Raw genomic sequence first — 22,892 nt, forward strand, 5'->3', positions numbered from 1 at the left:
TTCTCTCTTTATTGTGCAGTGATGTTTCCATTGGAGAGGGGGGCTCCACAAGTATTTCCATTATAGTAAGAATACAGGTTCCCTGGGCCTCTTGGAACTTTCAGGCCATGGAATCTTCCCCATGAGCATACCAACGACAGAGGCACTTCTAATTCCCATAATGCCATCTGTGAGTTGGATTGCTTAAGTCCAGCTGCTGTGTCCCTCCTGTCCCCACCTATAGGCCACCTCTCTGACACAGACTATTGCTCTCCTTATGGTTAACATGGTTCCCCATTCATTGCTCCTCTAGAGACCATATTGGCCACTGAATTCAGCACCTGATACCTTGCTTAATCTTCTTAGGAAACAGAGACCTGGTTTTATGTTCACCTCCAGCTCCAGCACTCTGTGTTATCTGCTTATCCATGTCCAGATTCTGAAATACAGCGGGCATGTACCCTCCATGGTTCGCTTCTCTCTTTTCCTCCATCTCTTTGACTGTTTTAGTATGCTTCTGCAAGGATGCGTAAAACACCCACAAATAGCCTCTTACTGCAAACACCTGTGCCGACATGCTGACACACTGCTTCAAGAGGCAGCGCATAGAACTTAAACAATGACTATTTTGTCAACTATTAAATGAATAAACTCTGTGAAACACAGAAGATCTTAATAAGCGTGACTTTCTCATTTGATCCTTCAGCCACCAAGTGCCCAGGAATCTTCGCCCCTGATCAAGGCAGTCTGGATTGTTCTCATGATCACGGAGAGTTCAGTATTGGCTCCATCTGCCGCTTCTCCTGTAACAAGGGCTATGAGCTAGTGGGATCTACCAGTGTGGAATGCACAGTTTCTGGAAGATGGTCCTCACCTCCACCAACCTGCACGGGTAATGATATACTCCCCAGGGAAGCTGTACTTGGCTGACATAATCTCTCCACACTGATGACACATAGCTCATTTATGTGGCAAGTACTTATTACACTGTTGGTGTAGTCAACGTACTTGTGGGTTTTTAAACTTTCCAGGAAGTTACAGGATTTTTCTATTCTCAAATAAAAGACACACTGACTCTTATGAAGAGATTTGCTTTCACATCTTTTAAGACTATTTATCTTTGAAGATCTTTATTGAGCAAAGTGGTACATTGTACTTGCTGAGGATGCTGGGTGGCAGTTATGGGCCTGGGTGCTTGGAACAAGAAATCAAGAAGCAGAGAGATCGAGTATCATAATTCTATCGATGGCAAGTTTATGACCAAGTCAGGGGCATTGTTTCTAGCTCATCTTTCGTGTTGACCTTGGTCCAAAAAATAGTCTATCTTCCAACAATTCATATGCAGTTGTTTGTATCTAATGTGGCCTTCTATTGAGGTGCTAGATCTCTGTAGCAGCTCTCCAAATGCCTCCTTTTTTTTTTAGATGATTAGTAACATTAGCTCCACTTCTTCTTTATAATCAGGACAATGGCTTTTCATGGGCACTTTTAAAATACTGTTTTGCTAAATCATTTCTTTACTTGTGTGTGGTATGCATGCACATTTATGTGCTGGCGTGAGAGCCCCTGTGTGTGCATGTAGAAGTTAGAGAAGGCCAGAAGTTGTTTTCCTCTGTTAGTTCCTCCCCTCCTTATTTTCTGAGGCGTGGTCTCTCACGGAACCTAAAGCTCACCTTTCGGCCTAGGCTGTCTGGCTGTTAAGTCCCCAGGATCTACTTGTCTCTGTCTGCCAACGCTGGCTTTTATGGGGATGCTGTGGATTGAACTGAGGTCCTTTTGCTTTTAAAACAAGTGCTCTCCTCCACCAAGCCGTATATAAATTGCTAGAGATCTCTTATTACAGGAAAAGTTGAAGGTAGCTATTGCATGACAGTCTTAATTCAGATACGCTCTCTTAACCCATGAACATACTGAACACTTTGAAATGTCTTTCTCGTGGCAGGTGTGACATCACTTCCTAACCCAGAGGTGCGCTGTCCTGTTCTCACCACTCCTGGACAGGGGACAATGTCCTGCAGCCACCATCTGGGAACCTTTGCTCCAAACACCACTTGTTACTTTGGGTGCAAAACTGGATTTACACTCAGAGGAGCCAGCTCGCTCCGATGCAGGACTTCAGGACAATGGACAGCAGTGACTCCAGCGTGCAGAGGTAACTAACTAGGCAGGAGCAGGGAGTTCTGAAGCCATCTTCCTGCCTGTAGATGAGTCGGACGTTGTGTGCATCTGCCTGTTTAAATTCCACCCAGTGCTTCAACCACTCCAGGCACTCACTCCTCCATGAAGCCCACAGCAGTTCCAGGCAGAAGAATCTGCGGCAGCCACTTCAGCATTGCCCTCCCCCCAAACCACTTTATACATAGGCGACACGTGCATAGAACACATGCACGTGTCAGAGCTAAAAGCACACAAATGTAAAGCCAGATCAACAAATTGTGAAGTATTAGTTATGATTAGTTATGTGGCAGTGTAAACCTGCAGTGTTTTCACAATGGTTAGAATTTAAGATGGCAGCCCTGAGTGATGTTTCTTAAGGAGCTACCACACTATGCACCAAGCATGGGGTTCTCCATCTCCTTCATCTTGATAACTCCCACAAAGCATAGCATTGAGCTTTACAAATGTCAGGACTGTTCTCTAACACTCACTTGAATGAAGTCTGATTTTCTGTGGTTTGTTTCCTGTCCACAATTTACGGAAAAGAATCTGAAGTTGCCTAAAACATAGTTTAAAGAGGGCTGTGGTCTCTTCCTCCAAATTTCTAGTGTCTGTGAAATCAGTATTTTGATATGACACACTGACATGGCTGGTTCACCACACCATATCAATAATAACACGTAGATACAAAGTCAATAGTGGTTTTGAGGGGCAAGTTTTGTAAAGAGACTTTTTGGAGAATAGAGCTTCGCATTAACAATTCATTGTAGAGTATGGGTCAGCCTTGTTCTCTGCCTAGCACTATTTCATGGCTACTTTGGTGGGATGGTATTTGAAGAGCTGCTGTGGCTCTTACATGTGACTAACGTCCTTTCTGACTTTCCATATCAGCCACATCTATTGCCAGTTCCAGCCAAGTTAAAAGCAAACCACAATCCCACTTGCCTTCCTTCTGTGTATTTGCTTCCCATTCATGCTGCTGTTGTCTTTTTTTCTTGCAGCCGTGAAGTGCTCAGAACTGCACATGGACACACCAGTAGTGGCGAACTGTTCCAACCCCTGGGGAACTTTTAGCTATGGATCAACCTGCACCTTCCACTGTCCAGAGGGGCAGTTACTAAATGGCTCTGCAAAGGCGACATGCCGAGAGAATGGTCGCTGGTCAGCTGCCATGCCGACATGCCAAGGTACATATTTTATATGGTTTAGAACATGACCTTGACCTAGAAGACAGAATCCCTGCTTCTTTTCTACACATTTCTCATGGTGGCTTTTCTTCCCTTCTCTGCCCTCCCCGCTTGCTTGATGAATGTTTCACGATGAGTTACAAAGAATCCGTTGCTTTATACAGAGCCCCAGGCATGAGGCTGGTAACCATGTGGGTCCAGGCCTTTCCTTGTCATTGTTTAGATGTATGAAACAAATTTCCCCACTTTTTATAGCCTCTGTTTAATGCACCTTGACACTTCAAATACATTAACCAAGGGTTTTCACACTGAGTCCTTATCTGTTGTGCCAGACTTTGTTTACCATCTGCCTCTAAAATTGCCTCGTCATTTAATTATGCCTCCTCTGTGTGTGTGCTCTATCCCAGCCCCTACATCCACCCTTTCTTTCCCTTAGCAGTTATGGCTAGTTTCTGTCACATATCCAAGTCATTGATAGAGAAAGAAAACTTGCCCCATCATTGACTTCATTTACCCAAATAACCATTCATATGTCCTGATAAATTTGTATCTACTAATAAGTTCCTTTCAGGGGATCTTTGATCTTTGTCTTGTCCACTTTAAAATCATGATTTTTTTAATCAAAAACTTTAAGCCTTGGGATGCAATCAGGCCCTGCATCCTGTTCCATTGCAGTGGATTTCTGGCTTCCAGATCATTCCTCTCAGGTTTTCGGCCTTGGCAGGCCCTTTGAGCATCTTGCTTACAGCCCTGTCTTAGTTCTTAGGATGCCTCGGGGAGGATGACTGGCCTGTGCCAGCTTCACTCACACCTTTCATGTGTGTTTATTTTAGCAGGACCACTGACCATCCAGGAGGCACTGACTTACGTGGGTGGGGCAGTGGCGTCTACAACGGGTCTGGCAGTGGGCGGGACACTCCTGGCTCTGCTCAGAAAGCGTCTCAGGAAAAAAGGTAAATATGAAGGAACCTTCCTCTTTTCTGTTCACGATTTTGGAGCGAAGGGATAAAGGCAGTTCTTGCTGTTTAGAAACAGCTTGAAAAAAAAAAAAAGAAGACTAATATTTGTGGCCTTGAGTCCTGACTGCCTGTCAGAATCACCTGCAGGAATTTATGACAATACAGAAATTTGGAAATTTTCCTTTTTTCTTTATATATGTGGTGTGTGTGTGTGTGTGTGTGTGTGTACACACATGTGCGCGACTTCTGCATACTAAGCCAGTGTTCTACCGCTGGGCTGTGTCACCAGCCATTATGTGAATTTTTCCAAAGACCCCCCCTTAAAATTCTGCTGAAGCATCTGAGAGCCTCTGGCACCAGCAACATTAGTTGCAAAAATGCTGCACTTCTTTCCCTCACTTGCCCATGGAGTAGCCATTGGCAAATCTGCTTTTCCAGACAGTGGGGCCAATAGTGACAATCCCTGAGGTTGAGGAAGAAAAAGTCCTGTAAGAGGGACAGATAAGTTAAACAGTACGCATACTGACTGGTATGTCTGCAAGAACAGAAATACAGTGTAGATGTTACTGGAACATAGAACAATGGTTCTTGGATAAGATTGGCATTTCTCAAAGGCTTCCTCAGCCTCAGCTTGGGTTATGGAATGTAGCCAAGGTGAGCAGGTGAACTAGGGTTCTAGCAAAGAAAACCACACATGAAAACCATGAGCTCATTAGATAGCTGGGCGAAGTGGTGTGTTTAGCAGCGAAGAACAGCTGACCCAGCAGACTCACAGACCAGTGGGAAGGAGAAAGCTGGAGGTTGAGAAGCCGCTGCTTTAGTAGTGTTCTGAAAACACATACCCAACAATTCTCGCCTGCAAATTTGTGGTTTTGGAGACGATTTAAGCAAGAGAATAACTAAATAACGAAGACTCTATTAGGGACCCCTCACCAGCCTGTTGTCAGAAAGAGAACTTAGATCCAAAAATGAAAGAAACCCCCAGTTAGACTTGCAAACATCATTTCTCCATCTGCTGTGTCTTGTTGCCTGCCCAAGAGTTGATTGGCTTCACACACGTTTCTCTAGAAGCTAACGAGGCTCTGACTGTCCTTCCTCATAAACAGCGTGAGGCACTGAGGAGTGACTGATGCTTAAGTCCAGACAACTGGAAGGAGCTGTGTCTGTGTTAAACTATTCCAGACCTCGCATTCCATTGGCCTTAATTGCTCACAGGACAAAATGTTCTATGTTATCCCTTTATTATTCCTCACACAACGCCACCATTGCATGACATCTGTTTCTCTAACACTCGTGCACGTGATCTCCTGTGTGTGGAAGACTGATGGTGGCAAAGGGTAGTTTCTTGATGATGCGAGAGATATGCCAATAGTTATGACGAATTCCTCCATGAAACCATGTGCTTACTTAACCACATCAAGACAGTAGAAACAAGAGTCCTGGAGACCCAGCTTTAAGCTCTATAAGCACGTCAGAATCGTTTTTTCCTCCCCTCCCCCCATGGTCTACTGACCCGATAAACCACTGCCAATTTGTTTCTTCAGTTTTCAGATAAATTCAAGGGTATAAAAGTGTCAGTAGCCTCTGATTTTTCTACATCTCTGACAATAACTAAATTTTTGAGTTGGGGAAGGATGGTGTTTCCTGTGCTCATCCCAGTTTGGCTTCCGATGTCAAAACAGTCTATTGTCAGGTAGCAAACAGTGCTGCAGCCATGTCTCAGGACTTAACCACAGTTGCAGTTCAGATGGAGACAGGAGGCTCCTGATCGCTTGTGTCACCAGGAGGGAAATGAAAGCTTTGACTGTAGTGCCCTTGTGAGTTGATTTATGAGATTACCGTACTAGCCAAGGACCAGGAAACTAAAATCCTGGCTAAAGGAATAGGGAGCTCTCAAGTACAGGGTCTGGGGACCTCAGAGATATGAGGACAGAGTAGCTTTGTCCCCCTACAAAGCTAAAAGGCAAAAAGCTAGGACGATTTGGGGATAAAATATGATAAAATGCTCAATTTAGTCTAAAACAATTACCACCTATGTTTCAGGCCAGCCAGTCCCTAATACTCTGCATATAACACGTGTCTCTGAAACTCAGCCTCCAGATTTTCTTCAGTAATTTCTAACACTGGTAACACTCTTTTACCTCACTGCTTTCTTTGATTCATGTTTTCTCCCTTATTTCAGATGATGGAAAATGCCCCCTGAACCCTCAGAGGTAAGAATGAAATGTCTGGGCAAGAACAAATTTTGTTAGCCTGTCTTTCTAACGTGCTGTGTCAGGGAAAATGTGTGCAAGGCTTCCTCCTCTCTGGAATATTCTTCTGCCGTGCCTTTCCTGGCCTGAGAAAAAGCGTGTGGGCAATATATGCCAGTTAACCAACAGATGCCAGCTAACCAACATATGCCAGCTAACCAACAGATGCCAGCTAACCAACATATGCCAGCTAACCAATATGTGCCAGCTAACCAATATGTGCCAGCTAACCATAGCGTTTTAAGTATCAATACTTAGGGATTTTCGGGTTCTGGATTCTTCCCTCTGCTTTGTGAAGAGTCTTTCTCTCTGAGGACTTGCTGAGTGTGCACATTTCTTTACCCCACTGGCTAACGACAGTAGATATCCTCATTATAGTATAAATAAGAAATAAACCGGGAAATGACGTATGATAGAAACTGAATGCTAAAGCTTGGGCGTTACACTAGCAAACGCTGGCAGAACACTGAAAGTTTGTAAATTTCACTAGGCTCTCCATGAGCAATGGCTCCGGAAGAGACCGTGGCTGTCTCTTGGGAAAATACTGTCTTAGTGCAATTCACAGATGGTAGAAGATGAAAAAACACAATATTTTCATGCGAAGCAATTAAGTTCCGGGCCATCTTTAATCCTGAATAGTGCTACTCCAAAGCCACATGGGATCTGGGACAATTCTTCTGTATCCTGTGATTTTGGACATGCAGCATCTCTGACCTCTGCCCACCACATGTCTGTCCTCTTCATCACCGCAAAAATCTAAAAACCACCCCTAGGGGGCAGTACTATCATTCTGCTGAAACCCTTGCTCAAGCACCCTTTATCAAGATTGAGAACTTTGTTAACTATTTCTTCTTCTCAAGGAGAGGCTGCAACCCCTTAGAGGGCAAATCCTTTTCTGCACAGAAACCACTAGCAACAATAGTGTAGGTAGGGCTGGAGATGTGGCTTGCTGGTAGAGCATTTGTTTAGTGTGCCTGAGGCCCCGGGCTCCATTCCCGGGACCATGAAAAAGCGTGAGTGGAAAGTGCAAGTCAAATTAGCCAGAGTTCTGAGTGGGATCATGAAGCTGCTTCTCTGTTTACTTTTCTGATTTAAACAGACAGAATTCCAGGGTAGGTGGCAATCCGTTGTTTCTAGAGGTACTACGAGCTGGCTGTTTGGAGGAGTAATTTCATGGTAGATCCTCTGTGTTTCTGTTCTTTAGCCACCTAGGAACATATGGAGTCTTCACTAATGCTGCGTTTGACCCAACCCCTTGAGGTGAGCTCCCTATGAGGACATTTTTTGAAGAAAATAAAACAGTAAGAGAAAGGACAAGAAGATAAAGCTTGAATTTTCTTTACGTCATTGTATATTAACGTTCAAGCATGTATTAGAATGTCACGTCATGACAGAGACCACATTGCAACAAGTGCATGTGACAGTGTTGGGACCATAGAGCCAATCCAAGGATCTCCATCCCTTCTGAGATGAAAGGCTGTAGCAGCTCGTGCACTATTCCGAGATGCGCAAGATTGGCAGGCTGTGGGCTTGCCATAAAAGCCCCTATGCTAACTGATGGGAAAACCGAAGTCATCTGAAAGCAATTTTTCAAATAGTGCAATGAAAAGTCCCCTTTCCCAAGAGAATCATCCTCCTGGTAGACAGGGTAGGACCTAGAAAGAGGAACTGTCTTAAACATCAGGGGTTAGGCATGAGGAAAGATTTTTTTTTTTCCTCTTAAGCACAGCTTAATTTGTTTTCTTATGTTTTCAGAGATCTGGTCTCCTGTCTCCTCCTACTGTCTCTCAGGATTCTGCCTGCAGATGCCAAGCTCCCCGACTTTAACTCCACTGCATTGGCTGTGGTTTTCTGTACATAACCAGCCGGGAACCAAGCAAAAGAACTACACACAATCCCACCCCTCCACCCACCCCTTCCTGCTCCGCCTCTCCCCTTCCTCTAGGGCGGCCACAGAAACAGGAGCAAACGCTTCTGCTGTGGTCTGTGACTTGGACCTTGCTCTTACTGAAGATGGGAGCTAGTCCAAGGCACTGGGGCATCTGACTCACCAGGAGACCAGACTGGAGAGCTGAGGATCTGCTTTCTCTTGGGATTCCGACGTGCTGGCGAGCAGGAAGTTCTCTAGCGGAAGGGAGAGCCTGCTCCAAGGTCTCCTGGGTCTTCCGTGCTTCCTACCTGTGAGGTTGTTTATACCTCTGCTGCTGACACTTTCCAGAAACTTCCACATGGTACCAGAGGCCACAGAAGACCAAGAACAGAGCCAGGATTCCACATAGGAATGCAGACCTTCACTCCACCAAAGCACCCACAGGCCATTGTTCAAATATGTAATCAGACTCCCCCAAATGCCAGGCTCCTCTTGTTTTGTTCAATAAGGGTCTATGTATCTCACATTGTCTACCACCAATATGGTGACAGTTACAGTCATCCAAATGACAGCTAAGCCCTCCAGTGAGCCAGCAAATATATGTCATCTGTCCTCTTTCCACAGAGAAAAAGTCAGAGGAACAGAAAGGGTCTTCATTTGTATTACTGTTCTGCAGGAAAGAACAGATGTTTTGTATGTAATTTAATTCACATATTTAATAAATAAGTCACTGAAAATTATCTATGGTTTGTCTCTAATTGATGTGAACATGAGGGAGTCGAACAGAGCAGTTGCTTTGCTGTGGTGTAAGAAAATCCAATGACCACCATGTCGACTGGATTCATATAAGCAGACAGGCAAGCAAAAACAGTAAAGCTGCCCTATGAAAAGTTACAGTGATTTTGAAAAAACAAATGAAAGTAATTTAGGGACTTTCTGCTTTAATTTTTTTTCTCAGATGCATTGTCAATAGCATCGTGTGTGTGTGTGTATGAGAGAGAGAGAAAGAGAGAGGAGAAACAGAAAAACAGACACTAATACTAAGCTAGGTGTTACAGGATCCAAGATCTCAATCCCTCAACCTGTCTCCTGTGTCAGAATTTGCATTTTGTTAAAAACAAACAAACAAACAAACAGAGGATTCTGACAACATTGGGAAGCCCTGGAATTGTGTGTCAGGAGTGTAAGTTATTGTTGCTGCTTTTGAATAGATTACAATCTATCTGTGGAAACAAGAGAATCCTGAAAAACTAATAGAGGATAATCAAAAGGAATATAATCTGAATAGACTGAGTTCATAAAACAGAGAAATCAGTTTGAACCCAGAACCAGAGATAAAGGTAGAACTCCTGATTTTAAAGAACGGGAGAGCAGAGAGGGAAAACAATGGGTTTTTACAATATAGTTAGATATACATGTCTGTTATTAATTAATTTTTTGGTAAAAGGTCTCACTGTGTAGTGTATGCTGATCTCAAGCCACAAACCCGCTTTCTCCTCCTTCAGCCCCCATGTGTTGGGACTCACGTCTTCCTTGAGAAGGGCATTGTAAACTGACTGAAGAATATGAGCGAGGGAACAAAAGCAGGAGTGGGGGTGGGGAAACCGCGGAGGATCCTGGGTGGTGCCTGACTACAGTTTACTGGCTGTGCTGGAAGCCTAAAGCATGACCAGAAGCGGAGTTCTAGGGAAACAGGGACAAGTCCTTTTGGTGATTCAGACACAATTCTCAGCTTCCCCACCAACAGAAAAACAAAATCTAAAACAACATGCCAACACCCTTCAAAACGTGGCACCGCGGAGCGGGAGAACATTAGCATAGATAAGAGCACAGCCTGCAGCTGCCTTGGCACTGGAGGGGGAGGCATAGCGTTTACAACATCTTTTCCCCCTCAAAATAATTGGATCAAGGAACATTAGAATTGCCATCCTTATTTGGCAGATGTCAAAAGTCGTCCGGAGATATAAGGTGATTGGCCCAAGACCACACAGCCACCGACTATCTCGATTAAGTCCTGTTCTCTGCTACACTTGAGCTGGTGACAAGCCTTACCAGGTGGTCTGTGCCTTGGGAGAAGTTACCAAAGCAGTCTAGGACCCTAACCTGTTGGTGGACTTGTTCTCTGGCCGTTTTCTGTGCCTAGTAACCGCACAGTGTTGTTTTCCTGGGATCAGAGGATGGGTGTTGGATCTAAGTGAGGCTTGCAGAAACCGGCAGGCAAGCTTAAACTTTGACCCTTCCTCCCTGTCCGGCCACCCTCCCCCGCAGGGTAAGGGTGGATGGGTGGGATTGTGATGGGGGCAGGAACCCTCGGGCACAGTTCCTGTGCCACAACCTCCAGCAGGGTTGCCCTTTCTTTCCTCGTAGTACACAGTCCCTAGTTAGGTTCCCTAATAAATGCCTCTGGCCACAGGGGGCAGTGACCTCAACAAGCCCATGCTTATGTGAGGCACAGCCAGGAAAGGGAGGTAGGGTGAGCCAGTCGCAGCAGGGGACAGGGACGCTGCGTCCTCAGCCTCCTAGTCCTCCAGGGAGCCACGACAGCTACAGCGCGCAGCGCGGACAGAGAACTGAGCGCTGCTGGCAGTGGCAGTGCGCGGCGGAACAAGGGCCATGCTCCTAGTCGGCCCGCGCCTCTGCGTCCTGGTGGTCCTGGGCACCAGCTGGGCGGGCTGGGGCAGCCACCCTGCCGAGGCAGCGCGGCTGAGGCAGTTCTACGTGGCTGCTCAGGGCATCCTTTGGAACTACCATCCTGAGACCACAGACCCAAGGTAACTCGGGGTGAAGTCCAGGTGGGCTTCCTCTCCAGCGAAGAAAATCCACTGTAATTACAAGTTTTTTTTTTTTTTTTTCGGGGTGTGGGGAGGGAGACAGAAAGGGAGACAGAGAGAGACAAAGAAACAGGGAGAGACAGAGACAGAGAGAATACAGTTAAAGTGTAATAATGGTGGGTGCTAATTTTGCCTCCACTGATATAATTTATCATACTGAGGATGAAGAAATTTTTCAGTGCGAATAGTTAGCTATGGCTAACCTTTCATTCATCACCACCACCACCACCCCCCCCCGAAAAAAATGTTAGCTCCTTCAATTGATGGGTTGAAATGACCAGCCTCTGGAACCCTCTTACATCTTTCCAGACTTCTAACAGTCTGCACAAAAAAAGAAAAAGAGAAAGAAAGAAAGAAAGAAAGAAAGAAAGAAAGAAAGAAAGAAAGAAAGAAAGAGAGAGTTACATAACATTTATTCCTTGTAGACACAGACTCATCTTCTAAAGGAGATAATTCAGTGACTCTTGCCTTAATTTTGTTGCCTTCCTATAAATGACTTTCAAAATGTTGGCTCATGGAAAAAGGACACACTTGTATTTTCATCTTTTCTTGACTTATTTCTGGCTACCTAAGTGGCTTCATTTTTTTTTTCTTTCACTTTGGATTACTTCCTGGAATTTGGCTTATCCTGGATATTTTGGTCTGCCCTGAATATTACCCATGTTAGTGACGAGGTTTACTGTGGCCACTCAAAGGTGTGTGTAACTACGAGGAAGTTTAAATACACTTTGCCAATTGGAAGGTTAATTGAAAGCCTTCCTGATGTTAACCAAACCATAGATTTTACTCAACTACTGGTTTTATTTTAAATGGCAAGCCTAGCCTTCTAGTTGACTCATTTTTTTCCCTTTTAGTTGACATCAAAGTTTAAGTGATTGTGAAAGATGTGTTCCTCTTTTACAATTGCAAAACCAAAGCAATCCGCCAAAAAATACTGTAATATTTTGAAAGCAATGTGTAACATTTTAGGATGAAAGCATAATAAAGCATTTAATTTTTGTTTTTGTTGTAACTGGGCTATTTGGGAGGGCATTACAGTCTATCTTTATATTATGCTAATAAGAAATATCACATTAAAATGATTTCAAGTATGGCATTTTTTAAGAGTGATAATCTAAGCCATACACACTCTTAGGAAACTGCCATTAACTGACCCCTCCCCCCCCCAATAACATTACTTCCAGTGTTAATTTTCCTGCTTTGGGTAGAACACAGACTTGGTGGCTGGTTTGTTCAGCCTGGAGTAGGGCACAGGTAGGTGTAAGTCAGAGGACACACAGTTAAGGATAACACATTCAGATCAAATGTACAGCATGAGGACCCCATTAACAACAGTGTGCTGCATAGGCAGGTCTTTCCCTGGCAAGGGGAAATGGATAATGGAAAGGGAAAATGGGTAAGTTGTTTGTCTCAGTTAGGGTTTCCTTGACCAAAAGGCAGGTTGGGGAGGAGAGGGTTTGTTTGCCTTACACTTCAGCATTGCTATTTGACACTGAAGGAAGTCAGGACAGGAACTCAAACAGGGCAGGATCCTGGAGGCAGGAGCTGATGCAGAGGCTATGGGGGGTTGCTGCTTGCCGGCTTGCTTCCCCGACTTGCTCAGCCTGCTTTCTTTCTTTCTTTCTTTCTTTCTTTCTTTCTTTCTTTCTTTCTTTCTTTCTTTCTTTCTTTCTTTCTTTGTTTTTTTCTGAGACAGGGTTTCTCTGGTTTTGGAGTCTGTCCTGGAACTAGCTCTTGTAGACCAGGCTGGTCTTGAACTCACAGAGATCTGCCTGCCTCTGCCTCCTTTCTTATAGAACCCAGAACTCAAGCTCAGGGATGACACCATCCACCACAGGCTGCCCTCCCCCACATTAATCAGTAATTGAGAAAATGCCTTACAGCTGGATCTCAAGGAGGCATTTCCTTAGCTGAGGCTCCTTCTCTGATAACACTAGCTTGTGTCCAGTTGACCACACACACACACACACACACACACACACACAAACAGTCAGCACACTTTTGGTAGGGAAAACTACTAGAGGAAGCTCTTAGGGTCTTCATGGCTCCTGGGAACTCTGGTACCATAGTTATCAGGATGCAGAACCTCCGTTACCCTAGAAATGGAGAATGGGACAGAAGCCTCCTGGGTCTGGATAAAGCTGAGGAAATGGTTTAACCCTCCTGGATCTTGGCTGTGTTCTTTATCCTCTACATCTTCTTTGGAAGTGACTTCGTCTTGTCAATGCAGGTTTTTGGTTTGCTTCCAATACAGATCCCAGAGTTTTGCCCTTTGCCCTCTCCGTTCTCTCAACTCCACTAGAAACAGGCTCCACATTCCCTATGGCAGGACACCAGGCTCAGCCTTAACTCAGGGGGGCTTGGTCCTGCCCCAACTTAATGTCCCAGACTTTGTTGAATTACCATGGGAGCCCTTACTCATTGGGGAAAGTGGATGGGGGAAGGAGGAGAGGCAAGGGAGGCAAGAGAAATGGTTGGAATGTAAAATGAAATAAAAAAAATAGGAAGAGAAAAAAGTACCAATTTTTATTCCTCAATCAAGGCAACATAAATGAGGCTTTGTTTGCTGTGTTCAGTAACGTTTTGCTCCTTTTAAAATATAACTAAATAAAGATTTTGGATGCAAAAAAAGAAAAAAAAGAAATAGGGTCCAATGAATAGACACCAATTTGCCACATTTCCCATTGATTCAAATTTGCATAATGAAAGTGGAAAATTTTAACTTATATCTGATTAAAAGATTGAAAAATGGTTCAAATATATACTTATCAGTGACTTATATTTTTAACTTAGACCTGAAATTTGACTTTGCACTATGTGCTTATCTTCCTTTATAGAAAAATTGATCCTGAAAAGCAGAATTGGGACAAAATTTGGCTTACATTTATGGAAAACTCTCATTAAAGAGACCAATGATTGTTCCATTGATTTCACTTGATACTCCAATTTATAAAACCTTGGACTTTGGAAATACAATAAAATGTTGTCATTCCATTTTAATATACAAAATCTGAGTGCATAGACACCTCCTTTTCTGGAAGAGGAATAGATATCACATGTGAATTTCAAATTAGTTTTTCTATTTTATTTCTAGTTTGAATTCTAAACCTTCCTTCAAGAAAATTGTCTACAGAGCGTATGAGCCACATTTTAAGAAAGAAAAGCCACGATCTAGCACATCAGGTAAGTCTGAAATACATCTTTTTAAAAAATTATTCTTTGTGCTAGGGTTTGAACCTACAGGCTAACGCATGCTAGGAAAAAAGCCCTACCACTGATCTAGATCCTAGTGCTCATTTACATTGTTATTCTGAGACAAGGTCTCACTAAGTCGGTGAACTTGCCTATAGCAAGACTGTGAATTGTGATTTTTCTGTTTCAACTTCCCAAGTATCTGAGCTTATAGGTCTGGCCCACCAGGTCCAGTTTGTATTTCTTCTAATTGTAAATATAAGTTTTCATGGGTAATATTATATTCTTTATAACTTGAAATATCCACACTGTGAACTGGCCAGATAGCTCAGTGGCTAAAAGGACTTGCTACCAAGCTTGAAGAGCCAAGTTCATCTCCAGATGAACATGGTAGGAGGAGAGAACTATCTCTAAGATCGTCCTCTTCTCTCTACACAGGCACCATGGCGTGTGCATGCATGCACACACACACACACACACACACACACACACACACACACACACCAAAATAAGTGTGTGTAAAAATAGTTAAGGATCTACTTTAGTTACCTTCTGCTAATATGTATGATATTTCTATCAGACTCTAGCTATAAAATATGTACGTCCAGATGCAGTGAGAAGATGGGGCTCCTTGTTCGTATTATTGAGAATTTCAGAGACAGGAAAATTTAAACCAAACAGGGGTTCTTCCGAGCATGGGACCCTGTGGAATTGAACAGGTCCCACGCCCACACAGTCAGTCATGCTTTTAACCTTGGTCAAGAAAGCCAAACAAAGCGTTTCAGTGTTTGAATCTGTATTTATTCATCTGACAACACACAGCTGAGCACCTCTGTGGGCTTGACGTTGAATTAGGCTCTATGAATACAAGAGTCAGACAAAGTGAACTCAGACTCTCCTGGGGTTTGTGATCTGTTTGTCTGGGCATAGAAACATGCCAACAGAATGAGTCTGTCATTGTTTCTATCCAGCTTCCTATACTCATTCAAAGGAATTGCGTATGCTTGACCCTTTGCATTTAGCTTTCCCAGTAGCTATGGCATTTGAAGAAAGCCTCTCTTCTATTTTTCTTTGATGCTTCATTAATCAAAGACGAATTTGGCAAGGGATCTTCATGACAGACACCTATTTTACAGGAATTACAGAGTCTATCCAGGAAGGACAACATCCAGTCGGGCCCCTTGTCATCAAGTCTCCCATTCCTCCCCCATCCTGGTGATGTTTGACCATCTTTCCCAGGCTCACCTTCTGCCTCTTCTGCCTTATCCTCACTAGCTGCTCTACCCTGCCTCATCTGGTCTCCTTTTTCTTCAGTTCTTCCTCGATTTGGGTCTTTCCTTCAGAAAAAAAAAGTCATTTTCTGGTAAATCATATCTAGAAAAAGGGAAATATATCTCCTTGGCCCTCCCTGCCATTTTCTTGTCTCTCTATTCCTTCCTCTCAATTTCCCACATGAGAAGCCAGTGTCATTCTCTACAATCTCCATCTTCCTCCCTCCCCGGAGCTGCTCCGGCATGACTGACCCTGTCTCCCTCGACTACTGCCTCTGAGACGGCAGCACCATCATATGTCATGTCTCTCTGGTTCTGTCGCCATTTCTAGGCTGCTTGACACTCTCCCTTTCTGGACCTCTTTATCTTGTTTCCCTCCTGAAACTTCCCCTGGTTTTCCTCTGAGTTTCTTTTCTATCTCTTCTCCGAGGCTCCAAACTCAGTCACAACCATGGCTTTGAAAGGTAGCCACCAGGAAGCCACACCCTCTAAGACATTCCCTTGGTTTTTATCCTCTCCAACATTAGGAATTCTTCTCTTCTGTGTGCTCCCAGCACCATGTACTTAGGCTTACCTCTCTGAGAGGCTGTGAGGACCAGACTGATTAATGAATACAAAGTACTTACAATAATGCTCACACGTGATAAGCACTTAATACAAGCTAGCTACATTGTTGTTCTTGCTGCTGTTGTAGCTATGAATTATGCCTCCATTAGAGCATGCCTATTATGATATTGTGGATCTATCAACACAACTACATTTTTGTTCATTTTCTATCTCTTATGCATTATAATTTATATATTTATTTGCCTTTAGATAAGTACATTAAGTATTTCTTCCTTTTAATGATCCCAACCTAAGAATACCATATTTGAGGGTCTGGGAATGTAAAAGTGAATCCTGACTTTCCATGGTCAGCTGTTAGAGATGACTGATGATAGAATGTTCTAGCACAGTGACAAGGAAGAGCGATGCTGAAGGGTCTCCAGTCTAGTGGTGAGAAGAGAGAGGAAGAAGGGAGAACTGGAAAGTCAAACAGTGGGGGTAAAGGGGTTATAAAGATGCATTTTAGAACAACAACAAAACAGCAGAGCACATGAGGGGTTAGAGCAGTGATTCTCAACCTGTGGGTTGTGATACTTGGGGGGGGTTGAATACCCCTCTCTCAGGGTCACCCCAGACCATTGGAAAACACAGGTATTTACATTACAATCAAAACAGTAGCACAATTACAGTTACTAAAGAGCAATGAAAATAATTTTATGGTCGAGGGTCACCACAACATGAGGAGCTGTATTAAAGAGTCTCAGCATTAGGAAGGTTGAGAACCACTGAACTAGAGAGACTCAGTCAGATCAGGGAGCCTGTAAAAGCTTTGTCTTGAGAGAAGCAGAGAGTCGCTAAACTAAGCTAAGTGGGAGAAAGACAGACCCAGGTTTGTCCTTTAGTACTGGTTTCACTATTGGTCTATGACTGTGAAAAAAGCACAATGCCATAACACATGTATAAAAATGCCACAATGAACTCCATTGCTTCCTATGCTAACTAAAAATTAATTAGAAAAAAAGATCATTCTGTCCAAGTCTGGAAGATGGATTAGAGACTAGCCAGAGAAAGTAGTAATGGGACTTTAGTGCCAATCCAGGAAACAAGGCAGCAGGGAGGCCTGCCTGAGGTGGAGAAAATTAAATGAATTCCAAAGATACTTAGGTGCTAGAATCAACTAAACAGGTGGCTAATTGGATGGAAAGAGGAGAAGAGGGGGTTGTGATTGACTTCAAGTTTCCTGGGTGGAATATTAGAGACGATAACATGCCTGCCATTCAGTAAGAGAGAAAATTTAAGATAAGAAGGAGTCTTGTTTGCAAGGATAATGAGGGCAGACTGGAGACCCAGGTGTCTGTAGAATTTCTTCCTAGTGTTATCAAGGGAACAGGTGGGTACGGAGTTCTCTTTTAGGCGGGAGAACTGAGATAGATGGATACAGATACTCAAGAGATGAAATAACCACATTATAAATGAAACTCTGAGGGAATGCAAGATCACACAAGCAAAATGTAACTAGAAGAGGAAGTTGCGGCCAAGCTCAAAGGAGCAACAGAGGCCAAGGGGTAAGCCAAGAAAGCAGTAGTCATGGAAAAGCTTGAGAAAATCTTCCCAGAGAGGACAGAAGAGAGCAGAGAGCATGCTTCCCTGGAAGCAGAATCAAATGGCACCAAGGGCAATGGATACCAATAGACGGAGCAATAAAATGGCTGTTGTGGTGGAGTGAGAACTGATGGGACTGGGGGAGGTTTGGGGAGTGGATGGCAGTAAAGAACCAGAAACACAAAGAAAGTATGGTTCTTCCTGAGATGCGCCTCCCACTGGGAAGGAGGCAGGAACGTTCTGAAGATAAGTAGGAGGTTCAAGGATGTTTGAGAGTTGCACAGGAATCTAATATTTATTAATTCAGTGGAAAAGTTACCTGTGGAAGAATTGATGGATCCAGACACAGAAGAATCAGGAAGTGCTGGTATTAGAAATTGCAGCCAGCTCAGCCTTGCATAGAAAGGCTACTCCCTCACTGTGAGTCCTGGGGTGGGGCATTGAAGGTCACCTATAAACTTACTTTTGTGTTTGTGGGTATGAAACTGGAGGCTTGCTTGTCCTCTCTTGCTGAGTCCAGTTTCATAATCCAGTGCAGAGCCTACAGTGTTCAATAGACTCATAAGAGCTTTTTAACTTGTGAGTAAATAAATGGAAACATATTCACTAGGCTAAGACGAGAAGACAAGTGTTCAGAGCTGAATGTTCTGTGGCTTTGGTCAGGTTCCCCAGATATTGATGTCATTGCTAAGCGATGCATTGTGCTGAAGGCACAGAAACAGACAGAACCATGGGCAGACTGGAGACTTCTGAGCTGATAGAAAGAGACACCAATCGTTTTTCAAAAGGGAGACCACTGTGCCAGGCATCCTTCCAGATGAAGGCCTTTTGTAGTGAGTTCCTGACTCAGAATTGTAAGCCAGAAGACCTTGTGAGTCGGTGAGAACAGCCCAGATCACGTTTAAGACCTTGGACCTTCAACGTTTCTGTCAGTGTCTGTGTATCATAGAACATATTTAATGTGTGGGGATCTGGGGAACTGTAGCATCTATTTTTTATGCAGCCTCTTCTTAACTCCCTATTCTGCCTAACTCTGAACCCCTCCCCTGCACGGTAGAAATGCTGGTGTGGTCATCATTCTAGCCCAAGAATGCAGAACCGGAGAAAGAAAAGCCTCTGCTCTGGCTCAGAGCTGGATTTGAAGGCTAGTTAGCGCTGCCCAGATCTAGCCCTGTGTTGTTTGTACCTTTGCCGTGTTTCCTTTCCCAAACACTTGGTGGGTGTGGTTCCAGCCAAGCCAGGAACAAGTCCTGATTCTTCACCTCTGCAACATCAGGAGCCCAGACTGCTTTACTAAATTGAAAGCAGAGGCTAGTCATTTGGGTTATAGGCTGAAGGGCCCTTCCTGGTGAGGTTGATGGACACCTAGACCGCTGGAGAGGTTGGATGCAGTTTCAGGAACCCAACTTGGGTTTCAAGCCTTGAGTCTCCACGTTTTTCTATCAAATCCTTGTCCCCAAATGAGCTTTAATTGCTAACTGCAGGCTGTCTTATATGGTGTCATTCTTTGTTGGGCAGAGAGCAGTGGGTCTGGTTAGCTCATCTACTGTAGTCTTTCCAATTCTTTAACTGCACAAGATTGGCTACATGCCCCCCATGCAGTCTTCTCCAAGCCCCAAGGTACATCACTTCTTCCCCAGCCTCCCTTCTCTCCCATCAAACCATCAGCGGGAAAGGGCTTAGACACTGTGGCTGAGAGAGGAGGAGAGTCTCAGCCTCGAGTCTGCGGCATGGGCTAAGGTATTTGAGTTAGTTATGAAAACATTCTGTGGCTGTACCTTAATTTGAAAGAAACAGGAAGGGAGTTTGAATAAACACCCCAAACTGTCAGAATGTCCATTGAAGTAAGAGATCTTACTGAGTCAAATAACCTAGGAAAGTTTTCCTTGGCAGCTGGCATTCATAGCCATGTGACACCAACAAACAACCGTGCAAGAGAAACATGACAACAAAATACAGCGCCCACTGTGGCCACACTGTCACAAAGTCCTGGGCTGCTTGCAGCCTGGGCGCTCTGTGCTTCCTTAATAAATCAGGATGAATGGTAGCGTTCATAAGACAGGGTCAACCAATGAGGCAGAGGAAGTCAGAAACCAGAAAGAAGAACCCATCTGGACTGGTCTAGGGAGGTTAGGGTCCTAACTATTCCAAAGAAAGAATTAGGAAGAGATTTCTCTTGGGAGCTCCAATATTCGAGTCTCAGCAATGGCAGGGAATCACTGACTGACCTTGAGCAAGCCAAGCTCCACTCTCCCACGCTTCCTAACGCACACACACTCACTCCCCAGGCTGTGTTAACCATCTTTAAAATGAGGTCTGAAGAATGTGGCCTCCATTATCCTGTCCAGAGCAAAGAGAAAAACAAACAAAAAAGCTCCTGGCATTAAAAAAAAAAAAAAAAAAAAAAAAAAAAAAAAAATCCAAGATGGGTGTATCAACAAAAGAAACAGGACAAGAGTGGCCAGAAAGATAGGAGCAAAGAAGGCAGGAACTAGGTGACAGTGGTCAGAAAGATAGGACCACAGAAGGCAGGAACTAGGTGACAGTGGCCAGAAAGATAGGAGCAAAGAAAGCAGGACGAGGTCAAGAATGAATAGGAAGACGGGAACAGAGCAAGGGAGGCAGGACCTCTGCTGAGCTGTGACAAATCACCACACAGTTAGTGCCTTGGAAAAGCATGAGTCAGCCAGATGTCCTGGAACACATCTATAATTCCAGCTCCAGGAGGCCGGGACAATAAGATCATGAGGAGGACAAGGCCAGCTTAGGCTACATGGCAAGAACCTGCCTCAAAACACGAATTAATTCTTTTCTTCTTCTGTTACTATAGTTCTAGATGTGTGGGGGACCAACGTAGGGTTCACTAGGTATAGACAGAGGAGTTGGCAGAGCTCTGCCCCCTCCCCTAGAAAAAGACTCTTTCTTGATTTTTTCATTAATTAGAACTGCCAGGGTTTATTGATGTTTGCCCCTTCCTTCATCTTCAGAGCCAGCAGAGTGGCATCTTCTGGTTTTCCCCTCAGGCTTCTCTAGTAACCCTTTAATGAATGCCCTTGCAACTACATAGGACATCTCTGGTAACCCAGGAAAATCTCTGACTGCCACACTGAATCATTAATTTAATCATAGGTGTGCAGTCTCTTTTGCCACACAAGGCAGCACACTTCAGAATCTTAGGCATTACAACGCGGAAGGGAAGGGGCATTGCCCTGCCCACCACACACGCCGCATAGAACCATCACGTGGTATCTTCCATCCTACAGCATGCTGCTCTTGTCTATCCAGCTCCCAAACAGAAACTTCCTGGTGCTGTATCACCTTGCTGACCTCTAACCCCTACCCCATAGCCAATCCATTCTACAACTCCAAGGTTTCATCTCCAGTGTACATAGCTGACACTTTCTTAGCTGAAGATCTTTCTCCACTATGCCCTTAATCTTATCAGTGTCTCTTTCGGAGCCTTCTCTTGGCCTCTACTCTAGTTCCTCTCCAGATCGTTCTCAATACCTCTGTGGGGGGAGAGAGAGAGAGAGAGAGAGAGAGAGAGAGAGAGAGAGAGAGAGAGAGAGAGAGAGAGAGAGAGAGAGAGAGAATGGAAAGTAACAAACAAAAATTAAAGAACCAAAAACATCTTAGAAGTCTGGCTCATATTGTATCTTGCTGAAAAACCTCAACAACCTCTGACTGTTATCAGATGAAAACCAAAATTCCAAATGTCCTCCCTGGCCCTGAGTGACCTGTCCAGGATGACGCCTTCAGCGTTACTTTTGACACCTTGCTCTCTTCCCTAAGGGAAGGTCCTCTCTTCCCTGTTTCACTGGCGGTCAAGGGCTCTTCAAATAGGTTGAGTCTTCCGGCCTTTTTTTGCAAATGCTGATTCCACTTGCCCCCATCCCTTTGTTTCCCTGCCTTGGCACGGCATTGAAAGCCTCATTTCCTCAGGAAAGTGCTTGCCACACCTGCCCCTCTCCTGCTCACCAGTCTGGAATAGACTTTATACACTGGCTGGCATAGTCTCTGCCTTTCCCATTAGCTGGAGCTGCCTGTGTTTCTTGGTGCACTTCTCCCTTTTTCCATCTTCATAGGCAGGAGAGCGGCATCGTTTTTGATGTTATTACAGTTTATAACTAAGTATTTGTGTGATTAATTGTTAGATGCTTCTCTTAGTATGTTGTGAGCTCTAAAAGTCAGAGAGTGTCTACTTCTCGCCCATGTGTCCCACAGCCATGTATCCCCACAGCCATGTGTCCCACAGCCATGTGTCCCGCAGCCATGTGTCCCCACAGCTGCGTGTCCCACAGCCATGTGTCCCACAGCTGTGTGTCACACAGTCATGTGTCCCACAGCCATGTGTCCCACAGCTGTGTGTCACACAGTCATGTGTCCCACAGCCATGTGTCCCACAGTTGTGTGTCCCACAGCCATGTGTCCCACAGCCACGTGTCCCCACAGCCATGTGTCTCCACAGTCTGAGGACTGAGATGGAAGAGCAGTCAATATCTGATGTATGGAAGAACGCGAAGTATGAAGTGCTGTGTATAAAGGTGGCTTAAAACTCAATGCCTTGAGTCAGACAAATTTAAGTTGAAATCATAGCTTGGCCTCTCTTAGTTTTATGATTTGGGGAATGATCCTTAATACTCTGAGGCTCACTTTTCTAGTATGTAATATGAAGATCTAATCGCTACCTAAAATTTTACTATGAAGGTTAATATAAGGGCTTACAGTACTTGGGTATATCGGAGGGACAGTAAGTGAAAGTCCCCTGCTAACTCTCACACTGCAAATGTAACCAGCAGTACATGGATGCTGACTGAACTTCATGACCACACTGTTACTTCCTCCTTCTGCATCTAAGATTCCCAGGGGCCAGAAAGAAATCCTATGAGACTGTGGCTGGCTTGGACGTGACAGCAGCCATTGCTGCCGCTTGACTGAACTGTAGTTAGAGTTGATGGGTGCCAAAATCATTTGTGAGCACACATTAAAACACAGAGTCACAAGCTCCGCCTCCAGAGCCAAGGCCAAGGTGGTAACTGGGACTCT

General features: G+C 44.3%; 2 protein-coding genes across 2 annotated transcripts in view; both read left to right on the top strand.

The window, feature by feature from the left end:
* Positions 1-9,144, top strand: part of Selp (selectin P) — a 33,248-nt gene extending 24,104 nt beyond the window's left edge. The window contains exons 10-16 of the mRNA XM_050158408.1: positions 686-871; positions 1,922-2,131; positions 3,138-3,323; positions 4,157-4,276; positions 6,465-6,495; positions 7,739-7,794; positions 8,290-9,144. Coding sequence (XP_050014365.1) covers positions 686-871; positions 1,922-2,131; positions 3,138-3,323; positions 4,157-4,276; positions 6,465-6,495; positions 7,739-7,793 — 788 coding nt within the window. The 3' untranslated portion in view covers position 7,794; positions 8,290-9,144. The remainder of the gene's footprint in view (positions 1-685; positions 872-1,921; positions 2,132-3,137; positions 3,324-4,156; positions 4,277-6,464; positions 6,496-7,738; positions 7,795-8,289) is intronic.
* A 1,636-nt stretch (positions 9,145-10,780) lies between these two features.
* Positions 10,781-22,892, top strand: part of F5 (coagulation factor V) — a 74,555-nt gene continuing 62,443 nt past the window's right edge. The window contains exons 1-2 of the mRNA XM_050158311.1: positions 10,781-11,175; positions 14,330-14,418. Of these exons, the coding sequence (XP_050014268.1) occupies positions 11,018-11,175; positions 14,330-14,418 (247 nt within the window). The 5' untranslated portion in view covers positions 10,781-11,017. The remainder of the gene's footprint in view (positions 11,176-14,329; positions 14,419-22,892) is intronic.

The sequence above is a fragment of the Alexandromys fortis genome, unplaced genomic scaffold (genome assembly GCF_014885135.2).
Source record: "Alexandromys fortis isolate MF-2015 unplaced genomic scaffold, M_Fortis_MF-2015_v1.1 scaffold_97, whole genome shotgun sequence".
NCBI lineage: Eukaryota > Metazoa > Chordata > Mammalia > Rodentia > Cricetidae > Alexandromys > Alexandromys fortis.